Below are 23,463 nucleotides of genomic sequence, written 5' to 3'. Positions count from 1 at the left end.
GTAGAAGAGGAGAGAGAAAGCCATTTCACACAGATGTTTAACAAGCCAACAGCACCAGGGTCATAAATCATCCAAGTGGATTTTATATATCTCTTATTTGGTTAGCATATGACCGTGCCAGCCAGCTGGGAGGATCCTCCTCGGGGTGAAAATTCGCTGATACGAGTACGCTGTGACATTGACAGTTTCTAATAAGAAAATTGGCCAAGATTTATGCGCCAGCCTGCCGCTTGCACTTCCTTCCACTTTTCATTTAAAAGTAATCAATAAACTGGCATAGCCACCAAACAAAATAGTTGCAACAAATTGCCAAATGATGCTGCAAAGTGCAATGTCACAGTAATTTACGTGCCACTCCAAAGCCCCACCATCCACGCTGCTGATGAGAATTTATGCAAGGGTTAAGTGTCAGCCTCAGCCTCTCTCAGACCCAGCCCCGTCAATATTTGCATAGTGGTTGTCATGCGATTTAATCTTTTAAGAATGAATTAATATTTGGTGTTCGATATGTCATCGTATGAGTTACCTTTTTGGATACCCAAAATCATTTTGATATCTTCCGAACAAGTATTCTTTCCACCTGTTAGATATTCGCATAGTTTTTCTCAATTTTGATCCACTGTTCTGCCCTGGCTGTGGAAATTCGTGGCTCGTTTGCAGTGTGTGTGTTTGTGTGCAAAAGTGAAAAGTCATGAATCATATGCATCATGATCACACCGAACGCCGTGCCAGTGCCACACCAAACCATGGCAAACTAGGATGGATGATGATGATGAAGCTCCAACCACTGCCGCAGCTACAGCCACAGCCACTGCCAGGGGGTGCATGAGTGCGAGTCGATGTGGATGGGCCATAAAGTTCCATTGCTTATCGCTGGAAAACTTTTAAAAAACACTTGAGATTGCGCTGAGAACGTGCAGAGAGACTGAACTGAACCGAACCGAGCCGAAGCGACCCAAAGCGGAGCCTCGGAGACGCATCCATGGAACAGGTAGAAGAGTCTCTCAGCACACACTCCACTCCACCACCGCCACAGAGAGAAATGGGGGAAGACGAAGAAGACAACCAAGACAGGCAGTGGCAGTGGCAGACGCTTGTGTTGTTTGGCTGCTTGTATCTACAAATAGACTTGGAGGAGAGCTGACGGCCGCAAGACAAAGTCAAACAAAAGACCCAAACGGTAGTTGCCATGAATGGACCAACAACGAATCGAGAAACCGGCTGAAAACTATCTGTATCTGACGGATGCGAGAGGCCAACACTCGTACTCGGACTCGGACACAGTTTGCCATTGCAACAAAGTTGCCCGTGGCCACAGCTGGACGGTGGACCCAAAGGGGCACGGGACCCGGTAACTATTTATTGGCACGGGATGGATCCCAAGCTCGGATCCAGATAGGAGCCTCAATAAAATCCCAGCGCACGCACCGACTTGAATGCATTTTGTGTGTTCGATAAGCCATCCTCGGAGTCGGAGCGGGGCGAGTCTCTGATTTCCCACAATCGATGCACTTGAATTTGAATTTCGCAATTGCTCTTTCAATATTTATGAGTTGAACTCTGTAGTTAGTCTTTTCCACAGTTGCGATAATGAAAGTGCTACAATGGAAACCATTTACTTGGCTCTTGATTAAATATAATTTACGACATAAAAGGTTATAAGTCTAAGAATGCAATTGACTGAGAACTAGAAGAACCTTTGTGGGTGCCACTCTAAGATGATTCCAAGAAAGTTTAAAGCTTCACTTTTACATTGCAAAATGTTTAAATCAGTTTGTGATTTAATTTTCTAGATCAGCCCTACTGTTTATGCTTCTCTTATCAAGTAGATTCCTGTTATTATTTGTAATTTTCTAGATTTTTGTTATGGCAACGCTTATTTTCTACAACAAAAATGTAATGGAAAGAGAACCCATCCACATGGGTCTTGGGTCTCTTGCTGCAATCAAAGCCCATTAATCACGATTGTGTCACAGGTATTAGCTCATTTGATCGCTTTACATGGACTCAATAACTGAGGGATCTACGACCAACACGAACACGAACACGAACCCGAACATGTTTCGAGCGATTACAAACCATTATTGTCATTGCTCAAAGATTACGTGAGCTGAACGCGGGCGTTCGGGCGTTTCTTTCTTCTCTTTTCCACCTAATGAGTAGATTAATTCTAATGTAATTGAAAATTATATTTGGCTTTCCAGCTACTGGGAAATTGGGCAACCTTTCCATGTGATTGGAATGCTACCAGAAACGGTGATGAAGCTCCTCGAGTTGCACTCCCAATTGATTTTGTTACCTTTTTGGGTTGTGGTGGGATTTTGTATAGCACCTGGCCCCAAAAAATACTTTTACAATTTTCCTGATGAAAGGAACGGATCAAATAGGGTTTCTATCTAATCATTTTGTTTATGTAAATATTCGAGAATAATTGTGTTCGCACCGTGCCATCTGCCGTCGGCGAAAAACCGCTGTAGAATAAGTTCAAGGGAGTCCCGACGGCACCCTGTAGAGTGACACCATTCCACCTCATCCTCGGCCAAATCGAAATCTTGCCTAATCCACTCACTTTCAACCAGTCACTTATCTGAGAGGAGCCCCTGGAGAGGAGTGAAGTGGAGTGGAGTCCAATGTCTGAAGGCACCTACATTTGCTTGCGTCATCATTCGCTCCTCGGGCAGCCGGATGCGGTGTGTGCAGAGGGAGGTAAGGCAGTGCGATAAGCGACGCGACCAAGTCAGCACCTCAATCAGTCAAAACCCATAAAGAACAAATACAAATACTAGAACTCAGCGTGAATGAATGCTTCCACACAAATTGAAAAAAAAGAGAAAGAAAAAGAGTGATAGTGGAACTGATAAGACAGACGCAGAGACAAGCAACGCACGCCGAGCGCCGTACACCGAGCGCCGTGCAGAGATCGCATATCAGCTGGAGCATGGTAGAATTACTAATAGGTAACGGATTCACCACAGTGCTTCTCATTCGAGGCCGGTAAATCTTGTCAGTCGTTTGCCAAACGTCGACGAAAGAGGTTGTGTAGCGCACGAATTTTTTCATTGTCTTCTTCTTCTTTTTCTTCATTGCTTACGAATGAAGGCGTAAGCGGAAGACAATGAAATTAAGTACTGTACATGCAAGTACTTTTTTATTTTGGATGTATTTTTTATTTTTAAAAATGAAAATGTCTGCAAAATATTGTTTGCTGTGCCGATCCAAAACTTTGCATGGAAGTATTTTAGCTCCATTATTTAGCTCATTTATTATCGAACATCTTTTCTTTGCTGTCAGCAAAAACAATAAAAACGAAGAGTGCAGAACGTAAAACGTTTGCTATCTGCTAGAGAGAGATAGCTTGCCTCTCTGAGAGCTGAGAGAGCGTGGTGAATAAGCTTATGGGCCTGCACTCAGCTGACGACGTTACCTATTAGTAATTCTACCATGAGCTGGAGAGCTGAACATCAAGACAGCGGGAGAGAGGAGGAACGACAACGAGAGCGCAAGCACACTCTGAAATTGTGTCTTCGTTTTGGAAAACCGGTAAACCAGTTGCGCGCGTTCTCTCCCAGCCCACTGTGTGCAGAGAGAGAGAGAGAGAGTCCGACACTTGTCTGGCTTTGGCATAGCATTTAAAAGGTGGGAGCCAGCTTAGCGAGCTCTCCCTTTGCGAGGGACCAAACACGCTCAGAACACAGAGAGTGCAAGCACGCTGAGTTGCCCATACCTTGTGGCAAGGCATGGCATGGCATGGTTATACCATGTGTCTGGCTTTTCGCCCGCTCAGTTTTCCAACGCATTTTAAAGCTCGCGCACGCGCACCTCTCGGCCAAACAACGGCTCCGCCAGCCGCGATCAATCGTACGGACGGGACGTGCCCGGCATCGTCGCTACTTTGGATACGGTTCTCATTTCAGAAACACATACTCGTATGTCAAATTCTGCCCCCAAAAAAAGTGCAAAATTGCCAAATTAAACATAGTTTCCATGTGCCGTTGCGGCAGGTGATGATGAGTAATGTGGAATGCACTGAAGAAAAATGTAATAACTTAGCCGATCATAAATACCAGTGTTTGTTTCAGTGTGTGCTGTGTGTGTGGGGGGGTGTGCATAATCGTCTAGGAATTCCTCTTGTGTCATGTGAAAATATTTTACTGTTTACCGTTTGCAAAACGATGACTCCTCTCCAAAACGGGGGGATAAGATAATATAGTACGAAATTATTCAAGAGTCATGCGGTTTAATTAATTACTAAATTTCATGAAATTGTTTTACATTAAAATTTAAAGATACAGTAAAATTCTTTGCACATTGTGGCCAAACAAAAGAGGATCCGAAGAGAACCAACTACTCAATCTAAAAATATAAAAATAGAGTTATAAAAAAAAGCCAACATCTATATTTAGTGATTTATTTTAACTTAAAGCATTCCATGGCTGCTTTTGCCAGTGCATTTTGAAAACGAATCAAACGAAAGAAATAAAAAAAAAGGAGCGACAAAGAGAACGTGATACATAAAGTGTGACAGAGAAGAGAACAAGAAGGAAGACAAGCATTTAGGCAGCAAGAAACAAAGCTAAATCAGGCGCCCGGCTGCCAGGGCAACGACTTAAAAGGATTCGCCTCATCGGCAACAGGCAGCTGGAACTGCATCCATACTAAAGCTATAGATTCAGCCACAGCAGACGGCTACATATACTACAGATGCTGAGATACTTGTACATGAGGCAACCAACGAACCCACAGCGAACCACAAAAGATACATGCCATGTTCCCACTAACCAACCGCTCTTCGAGTGGCAAAGGCACCAGCAACATAACCCGAAATAACAACACCAACAGCCAGACCACAAGCTTTATCAGCGGCAACAGCAACAACAATCTTAACAACAACCACACCGTCAACGCAAAGGATAAAGGAAATTTTGAAAATAATTGGAGCTGCAATAAAACAACCGGTCGTCGATCTGGCAGCGGGAATAGCTGCAGTTTTTTAGGTAAATCAACTCCTTTGGGCTCACTCATTTTTGGTGTCAGAAGCAAAGCAAAATGTTCCGTTAATTGTGATGGTTCAAGGGTGGGGCAGGGATGATTGTTGAGTTTCTTTTTTCTTACACACAAATATTTCCTTTAATGGATTTTACGCAACAACATTTAAAAGTGGAAGGAAACACCAATTAGATAAATATCTTTCTAGTGCCGAGACAAGTGAAGTATGGTCAGGTATACTTACTGTTTTAACTAAAAGAAAGCCAAACACAACCTCAGACTGCTGCCCATTTATTTATTGTACTCGCACTGGGAAAGCTTTTCAAAATGAACTCCGTTGGCCAAGCGGTTTCTTTGATCGCGAGACTCTTATCTTATGGCCATCATCTCATCTCCTTCATTGGAATGGCTTCAATTTTGCAAATCGCATTTACTCCTTTCCGCTTGTAGTACTTTTGATGTCCACAACTGATAAAGGGTTACCGCTTTTAACTGAAATTTACAATGCAAATTGCATTAATTGCAATTTTCTGTTCAAATTGACTTTGCAGCGGCAGCGGCACTGTCGTTGCCGTTGTCGCTGTTGTCGTTGTTGTTGTTGGATTTACATTAAAATGCAAATACTTTTGCACTAATTTACATGTCGCGCCGGGTTTGTTCGTTCTCTCCTCCCTCGACTCCTCAAGCGCATCTGAGAAGACAGAGAAAGAGAGAGAGAGACAATGGAAGTCTTTTGTTGTTGCAGCAGACATGGTTTGGATGGGGGAGTGCAGCAGCAGCAGCAGGAGGATGTGTAAGTGTGAGCTTCAACCATGTGAAATGCCATAAAAATTCCAGTCTCTTCGCAGGGTTGTCCTCTTATTCCTCTGCTTCCTCTCTTCATGTCTCTGCTTTTTGTGTGCTTGCTGCTTTAGTTGCGCTTGCGCAATCATCGCCGAAAGCTTCTTCTTTTTTGCTCTTTCATTGCGCATGCCAAAAAGAGAAGCAGAAAGAGACAGCCAAGTGTAGAGACAGAGAGGGGAAGTTTGAGGGGATGTCGGCACATGCGCTTTGTTTGCCAGTCGCTGCTGCTGCTGTTGTTGTTGCTGTTGTTGTGTTTGGGGAAAGAATTCCCAGAAATATTTTACTTGGAAATTTGTTAACAGTCAAGACAAAGACAGCAGCATAGTAGGGAACATTGTGGTTCGTTCGACCGAGCCAGGGTCCGTGGAAGTGTATCAAGTGTTTGCCGGGTAGACCCTCTCCTCCTTCCCCCTACCCCCACCACACAATTCCAAGTTGAAGGTTAAAGTTGAGTCGCTCTCAAGCATTTTGATTGAAATATAGAAAAAGCTTAGGTTCTGTGGCTTGGAATTTATTTGTTCGAGTGGATTTGAAGATCCTTTGTGCGGCATTAGAAATGGACGGAAAGCGTTTCTGAATTTGATAAGCTTAGACAGTTCTGAAGGATCTCGAAGAGGCTCGCAAAAAACCCACTTCCCAGAGAGATATACATATAGGGATATCCAAGGCAATAATTCATTCGAAATGGTAACCAGTCTTCAAACCCCAGAGCCTTATTCTTGACTCTTGTGTTAGGCTGAAGGCAGCAGTGGAGTCTCAGGGGCAGCGTCTCTAATTCCAATTCTATTTCCACTTCTCGAGGCAGCTGTCGAAGCACTCGTGTGCATAGTTTTAATTGCAAATTGCAAAACTGACCAGTCATAACAAGTCTAATTAAGGCGAGATGTCTGCAGTCTGCCGTCTGCTGCCGGCCGATGCCAGGCGAATAACTTGCATATTTTTAGATTTAGCTTGAGTCCGCTCCGCATTTGCATGCCAGTCTGCGGATCTGGGGGGCTGCTGTCTCAATGCCAGAGCGTCTGTGTCCGCGGACACACCACAAATTAGAAAGGGAGATCCATGGAAAAGATGAAGAACAGCGTGCCGGAGTGGCAATGAGTTAATTTGCTGCCAAAACACACCCTCAGGCCTCATTAGGTTGCACTCTGAGTGAGATTTATAGGCAAACTCTGAGTGGAGCGGCGCTGCTGGCGAATTAGTTGGAAATGCAAAAAAATTGTCGGGTCAGTCGTAGAGGCTGGCAGGCAGGAGGTCGGTGCTACTCGGCTCTGGCTCTGCTTAATTGTGTGGCAGAAGCAGCACCATCTCTGCGGGTTGCCTGTCTAAATGAGCGTCTAAAGTGTGGCCGAGACAAGATTGCAACATGACCAGGGGCAGCACATCCGACTAACCAGTACTCTGGTTTTAGGTCATACGAGAATTCAAAGTAGAATTTAATTATTCAGTTGGAATAAAGTATTCTCCTATAAAGTTAAGCGATTCGGCAACATAAAGATGTCTACAGCTGAGAGAGAAAAAATTACTTTCAATTTGTTTTTGCATTTGCTGTGACATTTTGAATTATTTGACACTTTGCGCAAGCGCATATCCATCTGCACCCCTCTCTCGCTCACACTGTCTCTGTGTGTCTCTTTGTGTCTCCCCATAGCTGGGGTCTTTCTTCATGCATTTTATTAACTCATTATTTTGAAATCAACTCTGCCTGGCAGGCAGGCAGGCAAAACGTGTTGCAGACAGCGACACAGATGGACAGCAGTTGGGGCTGGCTTCCGTTGCACTCTCTTCTTGCACAACTTTTCTCTTGATTAAGTACTGAACTGTTGCTGTTGGTGGTGCTGCTCTCTCTCGTTTGCCGATTAGCGAGTGAATATTATTCATCTGGTGACCGCAATTTGGGGACTAAAAGAATTATACTCTTAATTGAGGCAATCAATAATTGTGGCATATCTTTAATTAACATCAATGTGCGCATCTGCTGCAAAAAATGTACACTTCGGTGAATAATAAACTGCAACAATAATAATAATCAAATTAGCAGTAAAATTTCGGAAATTCGGTAGTCTTTGATCGGATCTTAAGCATTGCATAAATTTCGTATCTAAGGTTAAGCCTCTAACAAAACCAATTAATTATTCGCACATTTATGGGGATTTTCTCCCCACCCAATCTTTTGTGCATTTCAAAATTGTAGAAACAGCAAAAACAAGGAGCTGCCAGCCGCTGCGTAATATTTTTTCGTTGTGGTGTAGATAAATAATAATAAAAAACACCAGCAGCAGCAGCAGCAGAAAACAACGGTTCATATCTCTCCCATCTTATATCGGGAGTCGCTTTTGGAGTCTTTGCGTGTAACTGTAGTAGAAGCTGCTGCTGTTGTTGCTGCTGTGAAGTTGTAGGCGTAAGACAGTTGTCTCTGTCTCTGCCTGTCGCTGGCGGCAGCTCCCTGTGATGTGTGGCAAGAGACATGAACAAGTAGCCGAGGACATGGCCAAACGATCAACGAACGACATCAAACGGAGTGCCAAACGAATGGCAAACGAAAGAAACCAAAATGTACGAGTAGTGCTCGTATCTCTTGGAAGATATTCCGCGATCTCTGTTCAATGGATTTGCAATTACATTCATAAAAATTTAATTGGCGATGGGAAAAAACCTTGAATGGATAAAACATATGCAGACAATGTGTTTCAATGCCTACATTTATTGCTATTTTTATGAAGAAGCATTTGGGATGTTGGAATATGTTGGGGTGTCTTTTGCCTTGACAACGACTCAAGAGGGTATCTTTGGGAGGACAGCTCTCAAAGATTGGGAAATCATTGGTTGCCATCTACAATTAACGTATCAACCTTCGCAATCTCTTCGTACTAAAACTCTTCCCATCTTCCCTGTTGGAGCTGTAGAAACGAAAATTGAGCAAAAGTCACGTTTGTTACCCCGCTAACCTCCACTCCACACAAAAGTTAAGATCAACACTTGCGATAGATCTCATGCACAGAAATAAACGTACAAATAAGAAACCACAAGAGAAAAACGTGCAAAAAAACGCTCAGCTAACATTTGTCGACTTTTGTTTATACATGCAAATTTACCTTTTAATATTTACACTACAAATCCACAAACCCCAAAGCTCTATTTCGACTATTTCCCATTTTATTGTTTTTTTGGCGACGCGACAATTTGCAAAGCAAACGACTACAATTGGAATAGTTTTCGAAGCACACCTCCGGAGTGGAATGGAATGGAGTGTACTGGAGTGGTGGTGGAGTGGAGCGAGGTGACGACGACAACAAGCAAAGCCAATTACCGTTTTTAATTATTTGTAAATATTGAAAAAGTCGGCTGGACTTATTGCTTGGCGCCGCAAAAACAGTAACAACAACAGCAGAAGAAAAACCTTATCGATTTGGCAAAGCAGTGCAACAGGTGCGGCCCGTCCCGGCCCTCAGCGGCCAAAGTGCGAACGTACCTGGTGTATATGAGTGGGTTTGAGTCTGTATATCCCCCCTATTATGTGTACTTATCTAATCAAAAGGTCTTCACATTTCGCGTTCCAAATACCAATGGAATGAACAATTGCAAGCAGAATCGATCGATCTTGACAACCTAGTTCATTTTTACCCATTGGTACCCAGATACTGAGATACGATTGATAAAAACGATACAAAATAATAAACAGACAGATACCGATCAAGTAAGAATTAATTCGGAAACTTCAGCAGTACAAATTGAATTTAAATGTTCACAAATCATTAAACTGATCTCAATATCTCCCACTTTCATCTCTTTGCAACTGAGAAAAAATAAACTTTCTTTGTCTGCATCAAAGGAGATTTCTATCTGCTGCCACTTCAGATCTGAGCAATTTCTCAGAGCCACGCAAAAGTCTTGCCAAAAAAGCAGACGCGTGGGCAATAAATACACAAAAATCAATAAATATGAAGGGCACTTCATATGGAAATTGAAAATGTGCGCAAAGTACAACAAAAAGTACTTGATGCTAAAAACGAGTTGCGATTGTTTTTTACGAGTATTTTGTGAGTAATATCTGCTAAATGTACATGCGATTTGGGTGTATTCACGTTCATTCATACATTCATTTATGGCTTCCCCTTTGGCACGCTGTTTATTATTTATTATTATTATTATTTTGTTTTTACAAAGTGGGCGTGTCGAATTGCGGTAATTTATTAAGTGCTTTTCTTTCCCACTCTGTTTAATTGCCGCTCAGATGATGATTTACGAGTGTCTTTGTGCTTTGTCTTTCGTCTCTCCTCTCCACGCAAAGAGCTCTGACTTTCACCTCCAGTGAAATTACGGCCTAATGAATAAGCATTTCTTTTAATTAGAAGACTCATCTCTGAGATGGGACAAACAACTATAACAATAGCGGAACAGGAAGAGCTTCTTCAACTTATTTTCTTTGTTCTTTATTTAATGCTTTCATTCAGTACCCAAAAATGTCACTTAAAATGTTGATCCGACACTTGAAGAGAGATTTAATTTTGAATTTGTCTGCCTTCTGCAAGGTGTCGGACATTGACGGATGGGGCACCTTCTTAGAAGCCAATTTCTGTGCATAAAATATTCATTATATATTTTTTTGTAATTTATAAACTTTCCAAAAAACCTTTTTGGCAAAGCTCCCTTCCCCATGCCCCGTTATTTTGACATTTTGTGGCAGCTTGTCGAACCTTTTTTGGGGTACGCTGACTCACTCTGCAACCTGGATGCTACATGCAACGTTGCAACACGTTGCAGCGAATTAATTTATCAGCATTTACCGCTACAATGTCAACGCTACAGAGAGAGGGGATAAAGCGGAGGAGAAGCTTTCGAAGAACTTTTCGCAGCATTAAAAGGCAATAAATTTGTTGGACCAACAAGCGGCCGCTTGCCTGGTCTGGCTTGGCTTGGCTTGGAGGTCTGTGGACCAACTTCCAAGAAGCTGGCGCGCAACTTGATATAGCCAAACATTTTTGAATACCAAACCCGACAATTTGTATGGGACTTGGTGTGTGCTGAAGAAAAACCTCTGCGCCGAGTCCAAAGTTTGATTTATGCGTTGCGATGTTCAATGGGCGATATGGAACACAAACCGAACGGAATGGAACGGGCCACGGCAACTGGCCAAGGAAGTTAGTTCGCTGCCTCAGAGTCCGGGCCCCTCTGTCAAATTTCCATGGCCCAAACGGCCAGGCACGACTACCAAATGCGATCGGTGGCCTGCCAGTCTGCCTGCCTGCCGGTTAAATGCAGCTAAAAACATAAATTATAGACCAGCTCTCAAGACTAGAAACAAAAACTGTGCTCGAAAAACATAACTAATCAAAAAAGTCTTGTTACTGTCTGCGTCCCTTGCACTTCCCAGCAGCTTCTCCTTTCTCTGTTTTTTTTAACACTTAGCAAAAGTCCCATGCGAATATTTTCCTCTGTGCCACCGCGTCGGGGACTTTTATTCTCTGCCGCTCGTCGGCAACATGTTGCCGCGTCAGAGCTGCGCCTTTGTCTCGTAAATTTTAAACATTTTTATTATAAAACCAAGCTCTGGGTCTCATTCCCCCCGCTGCAGGTTATTTCTCACACAATGCGAATGCGATTTATTTGTATGCACATTTCGAAGCAGAAATTGATTAATTACGGATACATAAGTAATCGTACAAAGCAAAGCGGAAGAGCTGCACAGAGATCGATTTCTTGTTCGTTACGATTATTCATTGATTCATTTGTTGTATTCATTTTTCACGCTCAATGTTTTTATTTCTGATTATATTTTTACTACACAAAGCAAGCCACACGAATCGAGTATTGTAAGACACGATTCCTTGATTGTAATGTTATTCTACTTATTGTTATTCTGAAGGTTTCTGCATTATCTAGCTGGCTGACACGTCCCTGACACCACTTGTGGCAGTGCTGGGGTACTCATAAATCGATTTAACGATCGTTTGACACGATTAAGTTCTGGAAAATCTTAGAAAAATAGATTCAATTGTCTAAAGATTACTCTTATGTATACGAGCATGAAGTTCATACCTCCCATGTGGTTCGATGTGGCTTTCATTTCGCACGTTATTATAAAAATTCGAAATGACAGCTGGGCGGGGAGAGTAGCGCCATGTTACGAGATGTCTCTCCGTCACACTTAATTGCTGTCAAGTGTTTAGCAAAACCCTAAACTACCAACTACACTGGAAATGTTTAGGGTGTGGAGGGGAGCAGTGGTTATGGGTTATCCGAGCGAAATGTCAAGGCAATTAGTTCCAATCGACTCGCGCCAGATACAAATACATACTTTGGTCTGTGTCGATCTTTTTCTTGAATACTCTGCTCTGTGGTAGTCCGCAAGAGGTTGTTGGAGACACATAATGCCTTTGATGCCACATGTGTGTGTTTTTGCTTTTATGATTATGTGTGCTACTTAAATTTCATGGAATTGTTTGTCCGTCTTGTTGCTTTTAATGAGCCATTAAAATGTTTAGGGCATTGTAGTACATTTAGCTCAACAAAAAAGTTTATTCTTATATTTATTTTAGTAGAGGTTTTTTGTAGGAGGCACTTATTTATATTATTTATTATATTATATTATTTATACATATATATTATTTAGACTTTATTTTTAACAAAAACTTTAATATTTATTTATTTTTTCTACTTGTAGGTAAGTTTTGGTTCCAATTTACATCTTTCGTAGAAGCAAACTTCACACATTTGTAAGTAAACATTGAAATGGTAAAACCTCTTAGGCCAAACCCCTTAATTTGGTCAGCCAACAGAGGATTAGATCATCCGAGAAGCGTCACAGAGCTGGCAAAGAGGAAGTATTCCTCGATCTATTATTTTGCAATACATTTTGTCACACAAAGTCGATCCATCCGACACGAGTCTCTGCTGTCGGTTTGCTTCATTTGCCAACTCATTAAACACAATTAGTCGTGTGTTCTCATAACCAGTTTCCATGCCAAATCCTTCAACTAATTGGCTGAAACTGAGAAACCAAAGAAGTAAAGGAAACATCTACCTGTGTGTCTGCCGCCCCAATTCATAATTCATACATCAGTTCTGAGAACTGACGAATGTGTGGACACAATATTTCATAAATGTCTGGCTTCCTTTTGGGGTTTGAGTTTTCGTTTCGTTTCGTTTCAAACACACCAAAATGCACAAAAAGCATAGCAGAAGATACAATTAACCTTCAGGTTCAGGTTCAGTTTGGCTGTAGAGCTGAATTGTATTTTTTCTGTTGTCTTTTTGGTTGCGCAAATACAACGTACAACGACAGCAACGCTGACAGCAGCAGTAACAGAAAACAGCAACAACGACAGTCACAGCCCCAGCCACAGCCACAACGACAGCGACTCGCGTTTGTATCTAAAATCAACAAGTTCACGACGACACAGGCACAACAACCACCAGAACCACAACTACAGAAAGATAAAAAACTTTTAAGCGTCAGGCAAATAGACAAAATGATACCCAAAAACCACCAACACCGATACTAATACCCGCAAATGCCCCCGCCCTCCCCGCCACCCCATTCATTGCCAGACGTTTGCTAAGAAGGCAAACAGAGAAACCCCAAAGCCCAAAGGCGTACCTCTGGCAAACCCCATTTGAGTGACAAGTCGAACCAGATAATTCACTCGCTTACTCAATGCCTTAAACTTCTGTCTCAGTAGATTATCTACCATATCGATATCTAAATATCTATCAAACCAAAACCACAACTAGAAATACCCTTAGCAATGAAACGCGAGTCGAGCTATGAATTCTCGTGAATTCTCTTTAACATTTTCACTTGTGCTTCTCTACCTTAATCTATATGCATCCATATACATATCTCAAGGAGCTTTCACCCCAACACTCAAAGAGTACCGCAAATGAGAGCTCCTTGTGTCTGTGTTGCTGATGATGTCGTTACTTAGCCATGGGACATGGACACACGGCACCACTAATGGAGGCATTCGATTACTCCCGTGAGTAATGGCATTGGAAATCGATCCTACATCGAATTGGATTTCGTATTTCGTATTTTTAATCGCAATTCAATACGATTCGCATTTGGGTTGCCTCCGTAATGGAATACCATACCAAATATTTCGACTTCAAGTTACAGCCAGAAACAAAGTCAAGTTGGGAGGGTCACAACTTCACGGGTTGGTTGTGGGGTTTCTTTTTATTGTGTGGAGTGGGAGGACAAAAGAAAATGAAGGATCCTCCAGCCAGTCTTTATGCCTTCTTGCTCTCTTCTTTGGCTGTGGCCTCGGCCAACACCAATGTCTCAATCTTCTTGAGGCTCTCCTCGATGTTGCGCCGCTGCTGCTCCTCCTCCTCGGCTAGCTTGGCTTCCTCCGCACTTGACTTGGCTTTGACCTCCGATTCGGCTGGGCTGTCGCCCGCAGTGCGTCGCCCCATTGGTAGGCGCGTCACCATATGCGGTGGCACGCGGATGCCCGCCCCTATGCGGTTCTCGTTCTTGTACTGCCCCACTGCCCGGACAAAGGGCTTCAGTGGACAGCCCCTGGTCTGGGCCTCATCCATCAGCTGGCGGGCATAGTCGAAGAAGAAGGCATCCTCGCGCAGACACTCCAGCTGCGCCTCCCGATTGTAGTTGGTGTCGGGTCGTGTCTCCTCCTCGTGCCGCTGCCGCACTTGCTCGTCCAATTGTTGGCGCAGCTGTCGCACGCGCTGGATCTGCTCCTGGCGCTGCTGCCGCTTGAACTGCACATGTACGAGGTCGTTCTTCAGGCGGCGATCGATGGCATCGCGTTTGTCAGCCTCTGCCTGCTGTTTGGCGGCCTGGGCCAGCTGGTCCTCAGCCTGCTGGATGGCCAAACGAGAGTTTTTGGCTTGCTCGCGACTCTGGCGACGTTTGGCCTGCTCCGCACTGTGAGCATTTTGCATTTCCACCAGCTGACGCTTGTGGCGCGCCTCATCCTCGCCAGCGCTGTAGTGGAGGCGAGGAGCCAGCTCCTGGGCGAGCTTCTCGTTCCGCTGGATGCGTTTCTGTACGCGGTTTCGGGCTCGATCCTGCTTCATCTGCTCCAGGCGTCCCTTTGCCTCGTTGTGGATATCGCACTGCACCTGCTCCACCTCCTCCAGCATGAGAAGGCGCTGCTGACGCTGCTCCGCCATGGCCAGCGAGGCGAGAGCCTCCTCCCGCTTCTGGTGCCGCCTGGCAGCCACCATCTCTTCCTCCTTGCGCTGCTGCTCCCTCAGCTGCCGTTGGTTCCTCTCCCGCTCCTGGCGTGCCTGCTCGTACTCCTCAGCCTTAAGCGCCTGTCGCTCCCTCTCCCGCTCTGCAATGGCGCCGAGCAGCTCCTGCTTGTGCTCCCGCAGCTGCTGGCAGCGCTCGGACCGACGCCGCTGGGTATCCTCAATCCCGTTGAGCACCTGCTCGTGGTAGATGCGCCTGTCCTGCTCCGCCTTCCGCTCCAGAGCCTGGGCAAACACCACCTGCACCTCTCGCTGGGCCTGGACACTGCGCAGCACCTCGCTCTGGAGCCGGGCACACTGAAGCTCCCGAGGGCCCGGACGCAGTTGCTCCAGCAGCTTCTTGGCCGCCGCTATGCGCTCCTTCTGCGTGCGCTGTGCCTCCCTTCGAGCGGCTGCAGCCTCCTCCTCCGCCAGTCGCTGGGCCTCCACCTCCTGTTCCCGCTGCTGCTGCAGCTCCCTGCGACACTCCTCCGCCTTTGTGATGACCAAATTTTTGCCACCAAACTGCCGCAGCAGCTCCTCGCCGCCGATACGCAGTTGCTCCTCTGCTTGTTCACGCAGCTGGAGGCGGTACAGTCGCTCCTGCTTGGCTGCCTGGCTGGCATTTGCCTGGATGCGGGCAAACCGCCTGTTGGAGATGACCAAAGGCGGCTTCTCACGGATGATTACCTCACGACGTTCCTGCGGGAGCCAGGAGTACTGCATGGCAAGGAGATTAGCTGAGAACTATCATTGAATGTAGTTTTTCTTTTCTTGTTTGTTTTTGTTTCTTGTTTCCATGGCAAGGATTGGGCTGGTTGTCAGTAGATTGTTTGGGGCTGGGGCTGTAGAGTATCTATGGAAGAAATCCAACAAATGAAGATATCATCACCAGTCATACGATGCCAAAAATGTTGCAACCAAATGCCAAAACAGAAATCGTCGACATTTTAAGTAGTTTATTTTAATTAATTAGTGTTTTTCGTGTGCTCCGTGTGCTCCGTGCGACAACTGTCAACGCAAATGGCCAGCATTTTGGCCTGGCCAGCTCGTTTTGATGGCTTAATTATGTCCAAAAGTTATGTTGCAGACAACAGCAACAAGTGACAGGTTTCGTGATAAAGATTGGCTGATGCTTTTAGCCAATTACAGTGTTTGCCATACCAATGCCCCCCATTCCTCTACCCCATACCCATAATACACGTAATGCCCGTAATGTGTGCTGTGCACTGGTCCGAACGGATCCGAACTGATTGAATCTGGTTTGAAGTTGTCAGTAAATTCCAGAAATTAATGTGGAAGCAACAAGCAAACCCTAAAAGGCACGCTTCATTTGCTTCCGCTACCTCAAGAGCCCTTAGATTAATTTAATTAACACTTGACTGTGAATCGAAACCACAATGAATACTTTTGAAAGCCCTACGAATATTCATGGGGCTTTGAATTGGGTCAGCGCCTCGCCTTTTACAGCGTTTGCTCGGGGTTTTTATATCTAACCAAACCCCCACCAAAAAACCTCAATGCGCGGGCGATAAAGGTGCAACCCACTTTCCACCATTAAACCAGAATAGAACATTCAGAGTAGTTGTAGAAGGTAACGAGAGAGAGAGAGTGAAACGTATGAAAGTTCACTTCTAATGACCATTTGGGTGTTTACTTTTCAAAGCTGAAGCTTTTAAATATTAAAAGGTGCATTTTTATAGATTAAACTCCACTTCGAGTGCATTTCACTTTGTGGGGCACTCTGCCATTTCACAATTCTTGTGGCCAGTGAAGTGGTGTGTACTACATATGACACCTTCTAGAGCAACTTAGTCACCCCCCTCGCAGCCGATTCTTATCTAATCGAAGCTTATTGATTCCCCATAGACCATTGCCTTGATACCCATGTAAATATATACGACTGGACTGCCAGGGCTATCTATCTTTGCTGTCTGTCGATTTCAGATTCTACTTTGTCTTCGAGTGAGTGAGCGAGAGAGAGAGAGCGACACACTCGGAGCGACAGAGAGACAGCGAGACATATATCACTTGATCTTCAAGTGCGAATGACAGCAGCAGCTCCAGAGAGGCAGCAATGCCTTTCGCCTGTCCACCGCCTCTGACTACCGTCGAGCCTGGGCCTCAGCCTCGTTGTTGCTGCTTCCACTTGAATGACTTCATGTGCCCCCTGTCGGAAAACTTGAAAAACTTGTCTTTGTTTTCAGACGAAGAGTCAGTGGCAGAGGCAAAGGCAGAAGCTGAAGCTGAAGCAGAGTCGGACCATAACCACACGTACTTTAGTAGGTACTGGACTGCCACTCGAGAGATCAGAACAGAATGGCGAACACAAGAACAACAAACAACGACCGGGACAACAAATGAGTGCAACTGTTTTAGACCTGTACCTGCACTCCAGCTCCAACTCAAGACCAAACCTGGGGGACTACCAGCAGAAACAGAGAAAGAACTGAAACTGAAACAGAAACAGAGCAAACAGCAGTCCAGTCCCCCAGTCCACAGTCCCCAATGACTTCAAAGTTGACCAGGTTCCTCTTTCTCTCTTCTCCTCCTTAGCTGTTCTTTGTATCTTTTACCGACCTGCACAATGTTTCTCTCTCGATCTTTCTATGCAGCTCCTCTAGGGTCTGGTCTGGTCTGGTCTTGGTATGGTTAGAGCAATTAACATGCAATTAAAAGACGTTTCAATCTGAAGATCCCCTGCTAAAGAGTCACTAAACACTAGAAAACATTTTATAGAGAAACTTACAGCTTCTGTAGGGCAGCTTCTGGAAGCAGAAGTTTCCCCTTTTAACGACTATAATTACAAACTACCATTTGCTGTCTGCAAATTTTTGTGGTGTTTGTAGTGGGAAAATTGTAACCGGAAATTAATGGAATAGCTTTTACTTTAATAAGGAACGTGTAAATATTTTTAGATATTAAATCGAAGAAGGAATTGTGTTTAGGCTTACGTCTCTTCCTTCTGGAAAGACTGTCCAAAGGCCAACGCTTGGCAGATGTCAGATGTAACTGATTAATAGATGGCCAAGTTAAAGCTAAAGTAATTTGAAGATATTCTCGCTAAGATAGTTATTTTCTATCCTACATCGAAATTAATTACTCCATTCACAAGTTAATCAAATATTGTTTTTCTACCTTTCTCCTGCAACTTAACGTTAGCCGGAAAATAGAAGAATCAGAAAACGTTTCCAAGAAATTTTAATCAGTCTTGTGTTGGCCCCAGAAAGGTTTCAATAAAGTAACTGAAGTCTCTGCATGATATCATCTCTATTTTGAGTGTGTATATTCTGTAAGCACCGATTTGTAACGAATGTATGGCATTTCTTGTCACTGATATTGCGGCTTTGGAGCATTTATAGCCATGCTGAGAATTAACTTTGAATTGCGATTTGATTTATTAACCTGTCGGTCGAGCAATTTACAAGTCAAGCAGAAATAAAGAGCCAACTATAAACCCCCCGCCCGAAATACTTTTTTGGCTTATGTCATCGTTTTGGAGTAGTAAAAAGTATTCATATACAACATATTTGTCGCTTATTTCAAAATCAAATTGAAGTGAGACGCAAATTGATGTTGAGGCTTTTCAATTTAGTGGAATTGGTTGGGTTAATTCTGGCGCTGAACTCTCAATTAAATAGTTTCATTATCAATTGTGAAGCATTTCGATCCGCTTCGCTAAGCTCCACCCTTTTCTGTTCTACAGTTGAATTTTTCTATACTTTAAAAGTATTATGTGCAGGCCCAGGCCTATGCTGATTTCATAGGGCGATACGAGTACGAGTACAAGTACGAGATATGTTCGGTATGTGTTGTTTGCCAACGAAACAACACATTTCAATGTCAACTCGATCACGTTTTTCGATGGCAATTTGTTGCTGGCTGGTTTTATTTTCGAATTTGATACACTCTAAAGAGCGTGGCAAATCACCCAAGCAGCAGCGAGGGGAAGTGGGGCTAAACATGAGGTTTTACACTGGTTTTGTCATCCATTGACAGATGGAAAAAACACACCTGCAATGCTCTTGGCTGAGCTGCTGTGATTTTGCTCTTCTCGTTGATGATCATGTTCCATCTATAAATTGAGGTTCAGCCATCTGATATTACCAATAATAAGTTCTCCGTTGGACATATATTCATTGACAGACCCTAAACTGCCCAATGAGTTCCAATTCAATCTGTCAGAAATCAAATTCAAACTTTAAGTACCACTTACATGTAGAAATATTGCCAATATTTCCTCAGAAAAAACCGAAATCAATCAATCAAAAGGCATTACACATTTTACGACCAATTCTGAAGCAAGAAATTGAAAATCAACTCAATCACACGCTCTATTTATAGCAAATTAAAAATTCAGAAAAAAACTAGAGAGTGAGAGAAACAAAAAACTGGCACGAAATATTGGTCAAAATATTTACCAGCCACGCCCCAAAATGAAAGAAGGAATTGATTAATGATGCCAGATACAGATACTCGATAGAACGGGCCAAAGAAAGCGCCTTAAACGATACAATAAACGGATAGATACACGAAAGAAAGACGGGAAATTAAATCTTACACACATTAAAGGGTGTGGAGTAATGGGGGATTGGGTACTGGGGGGAAGGTGTTGCATTATGTTGAGGTATCCACTCCACTTCGATCCCACTACGAACTCCACTTGGAGAGTGGCGCCCACACGTGATAACAAGCCGATACGAGCCGGGGCTGCCTCATTTGGTATGCAGCTCATCGCTGGGCTGCGGACCTGGGGCACACAGTGGGGCACACAGATAGCCATCGATGGCGTCGCGTAACGCGCCGGACAAATGCTGAAAGCTTGTCAGTACCTGGGGGGATCGGGGGCTTAGTTTTCCCACATTGGATAATTTATGCAAATTTATGCCCCATTCCCAAGTGGAATGAAATATTTTATAATTTGTTTCCAACTTCTGCAACATGTCGGGAGTCCGAAAAGCCGCTTTTAGTCCATTACCATAATGGACCAACAAATGGCTAGAAAAAAGATCTCACCAGAAACCAGAAAGAAACCAACGTACAAATCCCCTAATGATGTGCTAATGTCGCCAATAATATTTGACAACCAAAACAGAATTATTATGGAAACAAATTATAGAATTTAAAAATGGAATCACTGATAGAAGACTTGCGCCAAAGGGCTGTTAAGATAAAATAAAACTATGAAAGATAAACCATAATGATGATTGGTTTTAAGATGAAAGAATGAAGTCAAACTTTGGGTAGAACATCATAAAAAATATAATTTCTGAGAGAGTCTAGAGTACGCATCCAACCAGCATTAAATCTGCAATCAAATTTCGAATTTCTTTGGGCTTCCATCTTTTGCTCTGTGTGAATTTCGCATAACCAGAATTGATTTTAGCACATTAACAACTTTAATAAACAATTAAGATAGCAACGTGAATTGATGTTTAAGCATTGAATTAGCAATTCAAATTTCTTTGAGATTTATTAGCAAACAGCAGAAGCAAGACACCGCGAAAACCGAGAAGTCCAGAACTCATCTCCAAATCTGAGATATTTCAATATATATTTCTTGAAGGTTCAAACACTAAATATTTGTTGGATGAAAACTGAGTAATTAATTTGAGCGGCGCTTGTTTTGTTTAAAGAAATTCGAATCCCAAATGAGCCACTTAATTTCGTTTAATTAATTTCTATCTAATTTTTGAAATCCCAAAAACAAAGCCGCACCGCGACTAGCGAGAGTTGAGATGAGAAACTATTTAGCTGCTGATATTTCATATGCATAATTATACCTCATTTAGGCGCTGATTTTACCCTGAAATAATCGAAGATGCGCCAAGGTCTTCTTGGGGATATTTGTGGGGAAAGTAAAACTGAAATCATTAGGCCTATGAGAAAATTCAATTTACTGCTAGTTTTTCTGTACTTTATTTTTGAGATCATGGATTATTTATACTAAGAATTTGATTGATGAGCTACCTAGCTTATTCTCTTGTCTCCCAATGCCCGCATCATGAATCCAATTAAATCTCAATACCTTAGCATGAGGTGGAACCGCCTTGGCTTTGCACTAAATCTGTGTAGGGAAACCTACAACTGCAACTTCAACCTACTGCAACGTGTAGTCCGTAGACGGAGTTCAAAACCCGCATTAGCCGAGGCCACTGATCGATGGTCGCTGCCAATTTTGGACAGAGGCGATCGGTTGGACCCCGCAAACCTGGGATTGGGATTCGAAGATTGTTTGTCAAAAATGTCTCATGAATGGGAACCTGAATGAATGAATCAGCTGTGAGTGCAGCTGGGGCGTATTTTGGAAATGAATGAATCGACAAAGACTTAGGCGGAGGGGAAGACAAGAGGGTATCTCGTGTGCTGCGGCGGACACCTTGTCTGGGTCTGTGGCTGCTCTGGTGCGTGCGTGGGTTTTCCCCTCGAAATTCGCATTCGAATAAAAATAAAAGAAATAGTTTACAAGTACGAAATCTCGCGGCATTGACTGCCGACTGCTGACTGGCTGGGTGCTGCTCGATGTCTGGCTGCTGGGGGTTTTGGGTTCTCTGAAGACTTACTTCCACATGAAAATTGTCACTTTTCATTTGGCTAACGGGTTCGTTTCCCCATCCCCCCCTGCCGTTCTCTGCGCTCTCAACAGCCCACGCTCTAGCGGAAGTTCCATTTGATTTATTCGCATTTGGGGATTATAGTATTCGTATTCGTGTTTGTGTTTTATTTTGTTTTGTTTTTTTTTTGCGTGCGTTGGCAAATTTCCGGCCGCTGGCACACATTTGAATGTGTCGCACAATTTTTTAAATGCAATAAATATTCATTTTTATATTTGATTTGGCTTTGACTAATGAAGACATTTATCGACACATCACCTCGCTCTCGGGATGGTGCTTTGCCTTTTTGGGAATGTGGGTCAATGGTAAATTGATGGTTCCAGCACACAAGAAGACGACAAGCAGATGATGGACAAGGTTTAATGTGAAGTTTCTTGTTTTCGAGACTAACTTGAGCATATCATAGTTAAATGGGAGTAAAGGATGAATAAGTAGAGCCAAAGACATTCCTTTTTTAGGTTTCGCAACAATTTCCTTCATGGCACTGATTGGAGTGGACCCAAAAAGCATGACAAAGTTGCGAGAGTGGCCTGAGAGAGGATTTTCCATGAAAAGTGAACGATGGCTACGCCTCGTTTTTCCTCCCCTTCGCTGCCCGTGCCACTGGACCCTTCTAGGCCCGGCGGCTACGCTTAGGTAACTTCTTCCCCAACATTGAGGCTCACGTTTTCACGAACTGCTGCGAGAGAGCGCATCAAAGTGCAGAATCTCACGTAATTTGCCATTCGAGCGGCCATTTGGGTTATTTATGGTCTGGGCATGGGTATGGGTATGGGTCTGGGGGTCGGTCCACGGGATTTGCTTGCGACTCATTTAACCGGACAGCGACAGCTCTTAAGGTTTTTTATGACACATTTAACAGTTCGTTTCTGGGTTTATTTTACATTTTACATACAGCTTGCTGCATCCATCGTTGCTTTCCCAAAATAAAGCAAGAACCAATAACCAATTTCGCGCTTAATTTGATTTGTTTTTGTTTTTTTTCTGAGCCTCTCTTTCTCTTTTGTTTTCTTCTAAGCGAATGATAAGCTCCTTCAAATACTCTTTTTTCTTTCTCTTTTTTCCTTTTGTATTCATTCTATTTCTCATTCTGTTTAAGCTTTCGCTTGGGAGAGCGTCTGTCATCTCATAAATAAAGTTAATCCATCAACATAGCTTATGAGTCAAAATTCATCTCCATCAGTTCGAATGAATAATGCAAATTGCAGATCCATCCCAGGAACTATACACACAAATGTACCTACGTAATTACCTCCTCTGCTGATCCATGCACTTCCGACTCTCGTAGGAAATGTGACTCATCTCTCTGACAAACGGAATCCACACAGATACCACTCTTACCACACACAATCCGAATGAATTTCATGCCGAGAGGCCGAACCATGACCCACGCAAAAGCTTAAAATGTAAAACAAAACTTTTGCACCCCACGCATTGAACTTGAAAATGTTTGAACCAAAACAAAGGGCCTTAAATAAAAAACGATCATCTATAAAATACAATATGATTATAAAAAATATGTTAAAAAGCAATTAAATATTAACAAAACAACACAAAAACCAAAGGCCGAAGTCAATGGAAAACAATGGAAAATCGTTACAGTGGAAGGGAAATGTTCCAAGTCACTGGACTACCATTTGCTGAAATCTGAATTGAGGCTGCCAAAAGCCTGTCTGTCGATTGTGCCCCCCCATTGGAGCCTCACTCTGGTGGTTTTCGCGGTTAGCTGTGGTGACTGGTAAATGGTAAATGGTCCATGGTCCGTTGGGTGTGCACTTCAAGCATGAATTGATTTGCGTCTGTGTCCAGTCCCAGTCCAGTCAGT

General features: G+C 43.4%; 2 protein-coding genes and 1 long non-coding RNA gene across 8 annotated transcripts in view; 2 read left to right on the top strand and 1 right to left on the bottom strand.

Moving 5' to 3' along the window:
- LOC117895716 (protein TANC2) overlaps positions 1 to 23,463 on the top strand; it is a 53,149-nt gene that overhangs the window by 6,876 nt on the left and 22,810 nt on the right. The window contains exons 1-2 of one of the 6 annotated variants that reach the window (XM_034803572.1): positions 3,785 to 3,926; positions 4,404 to 4,994. The exons of 3 other annotated variants lie outside the window; for them this stretch is intronic. In XM_034803572.1, coding sequence (XP_034659463.1) covers positions 4,766 to 4,994 — 229 coding nt within the window. In that variant the 5' untranslated portion in view covers positions 3,785 to 3,926; positions 4,404 to 4,765. Of the gene's footprint in view, positions 1 to 3,784; positions 3,927 to 4,403; positions 4,995 to 23,463 lie in introns of those variants that run through there. 2 more of the 6 variants (XM_034803573.1, XM_034803574.1) reach the window with 2 other exon arrangements.
- Positions 13,017 to 13,305, top strand: LOC117895720. The gene is made up of 2 exons (XR_004648956.1): positions 13,017 to 13,153; positions 13,185 to 13,305. It is a non-coding gene; the product is annotated as an uncharacterized LOC117895720 (long non-coding RNA).
- Positions 14,031 to 15,750, bottom strand: LOC117895718 (trichohyalin). The gene has a single exon (XM_034803575.1). The coding sequence runs from the start codon at positions 15,748 to 15,750 to the stop codon at positions 14,059 to 14,061; it is 1,692 nt and encodes a 563-aa protein (XP_034659466.1). The 3' UTR covers positions 14,031 to 14,058.

The sequence above is a fragment of the Drosophila subobscura genome, chromosome J, assembly GCF_008121235.1.
Source record: "Drosophila subobscura isolate 14011-0131.10 chromosome J, UCBerk_Dsub_1.0, whole genome shotgun sequence".
NCBI classification, from domain to species: Eukaryota; Metazoa; Arthropoda; class Insecta; order Diptera; family Drosophilidae; genus Drosophila; species Drosophila subobscura.
Note: the sequence above shows the minus strand (reverse complement) of the source record. Positions and strands in the feature narration are given on the sequence as shown.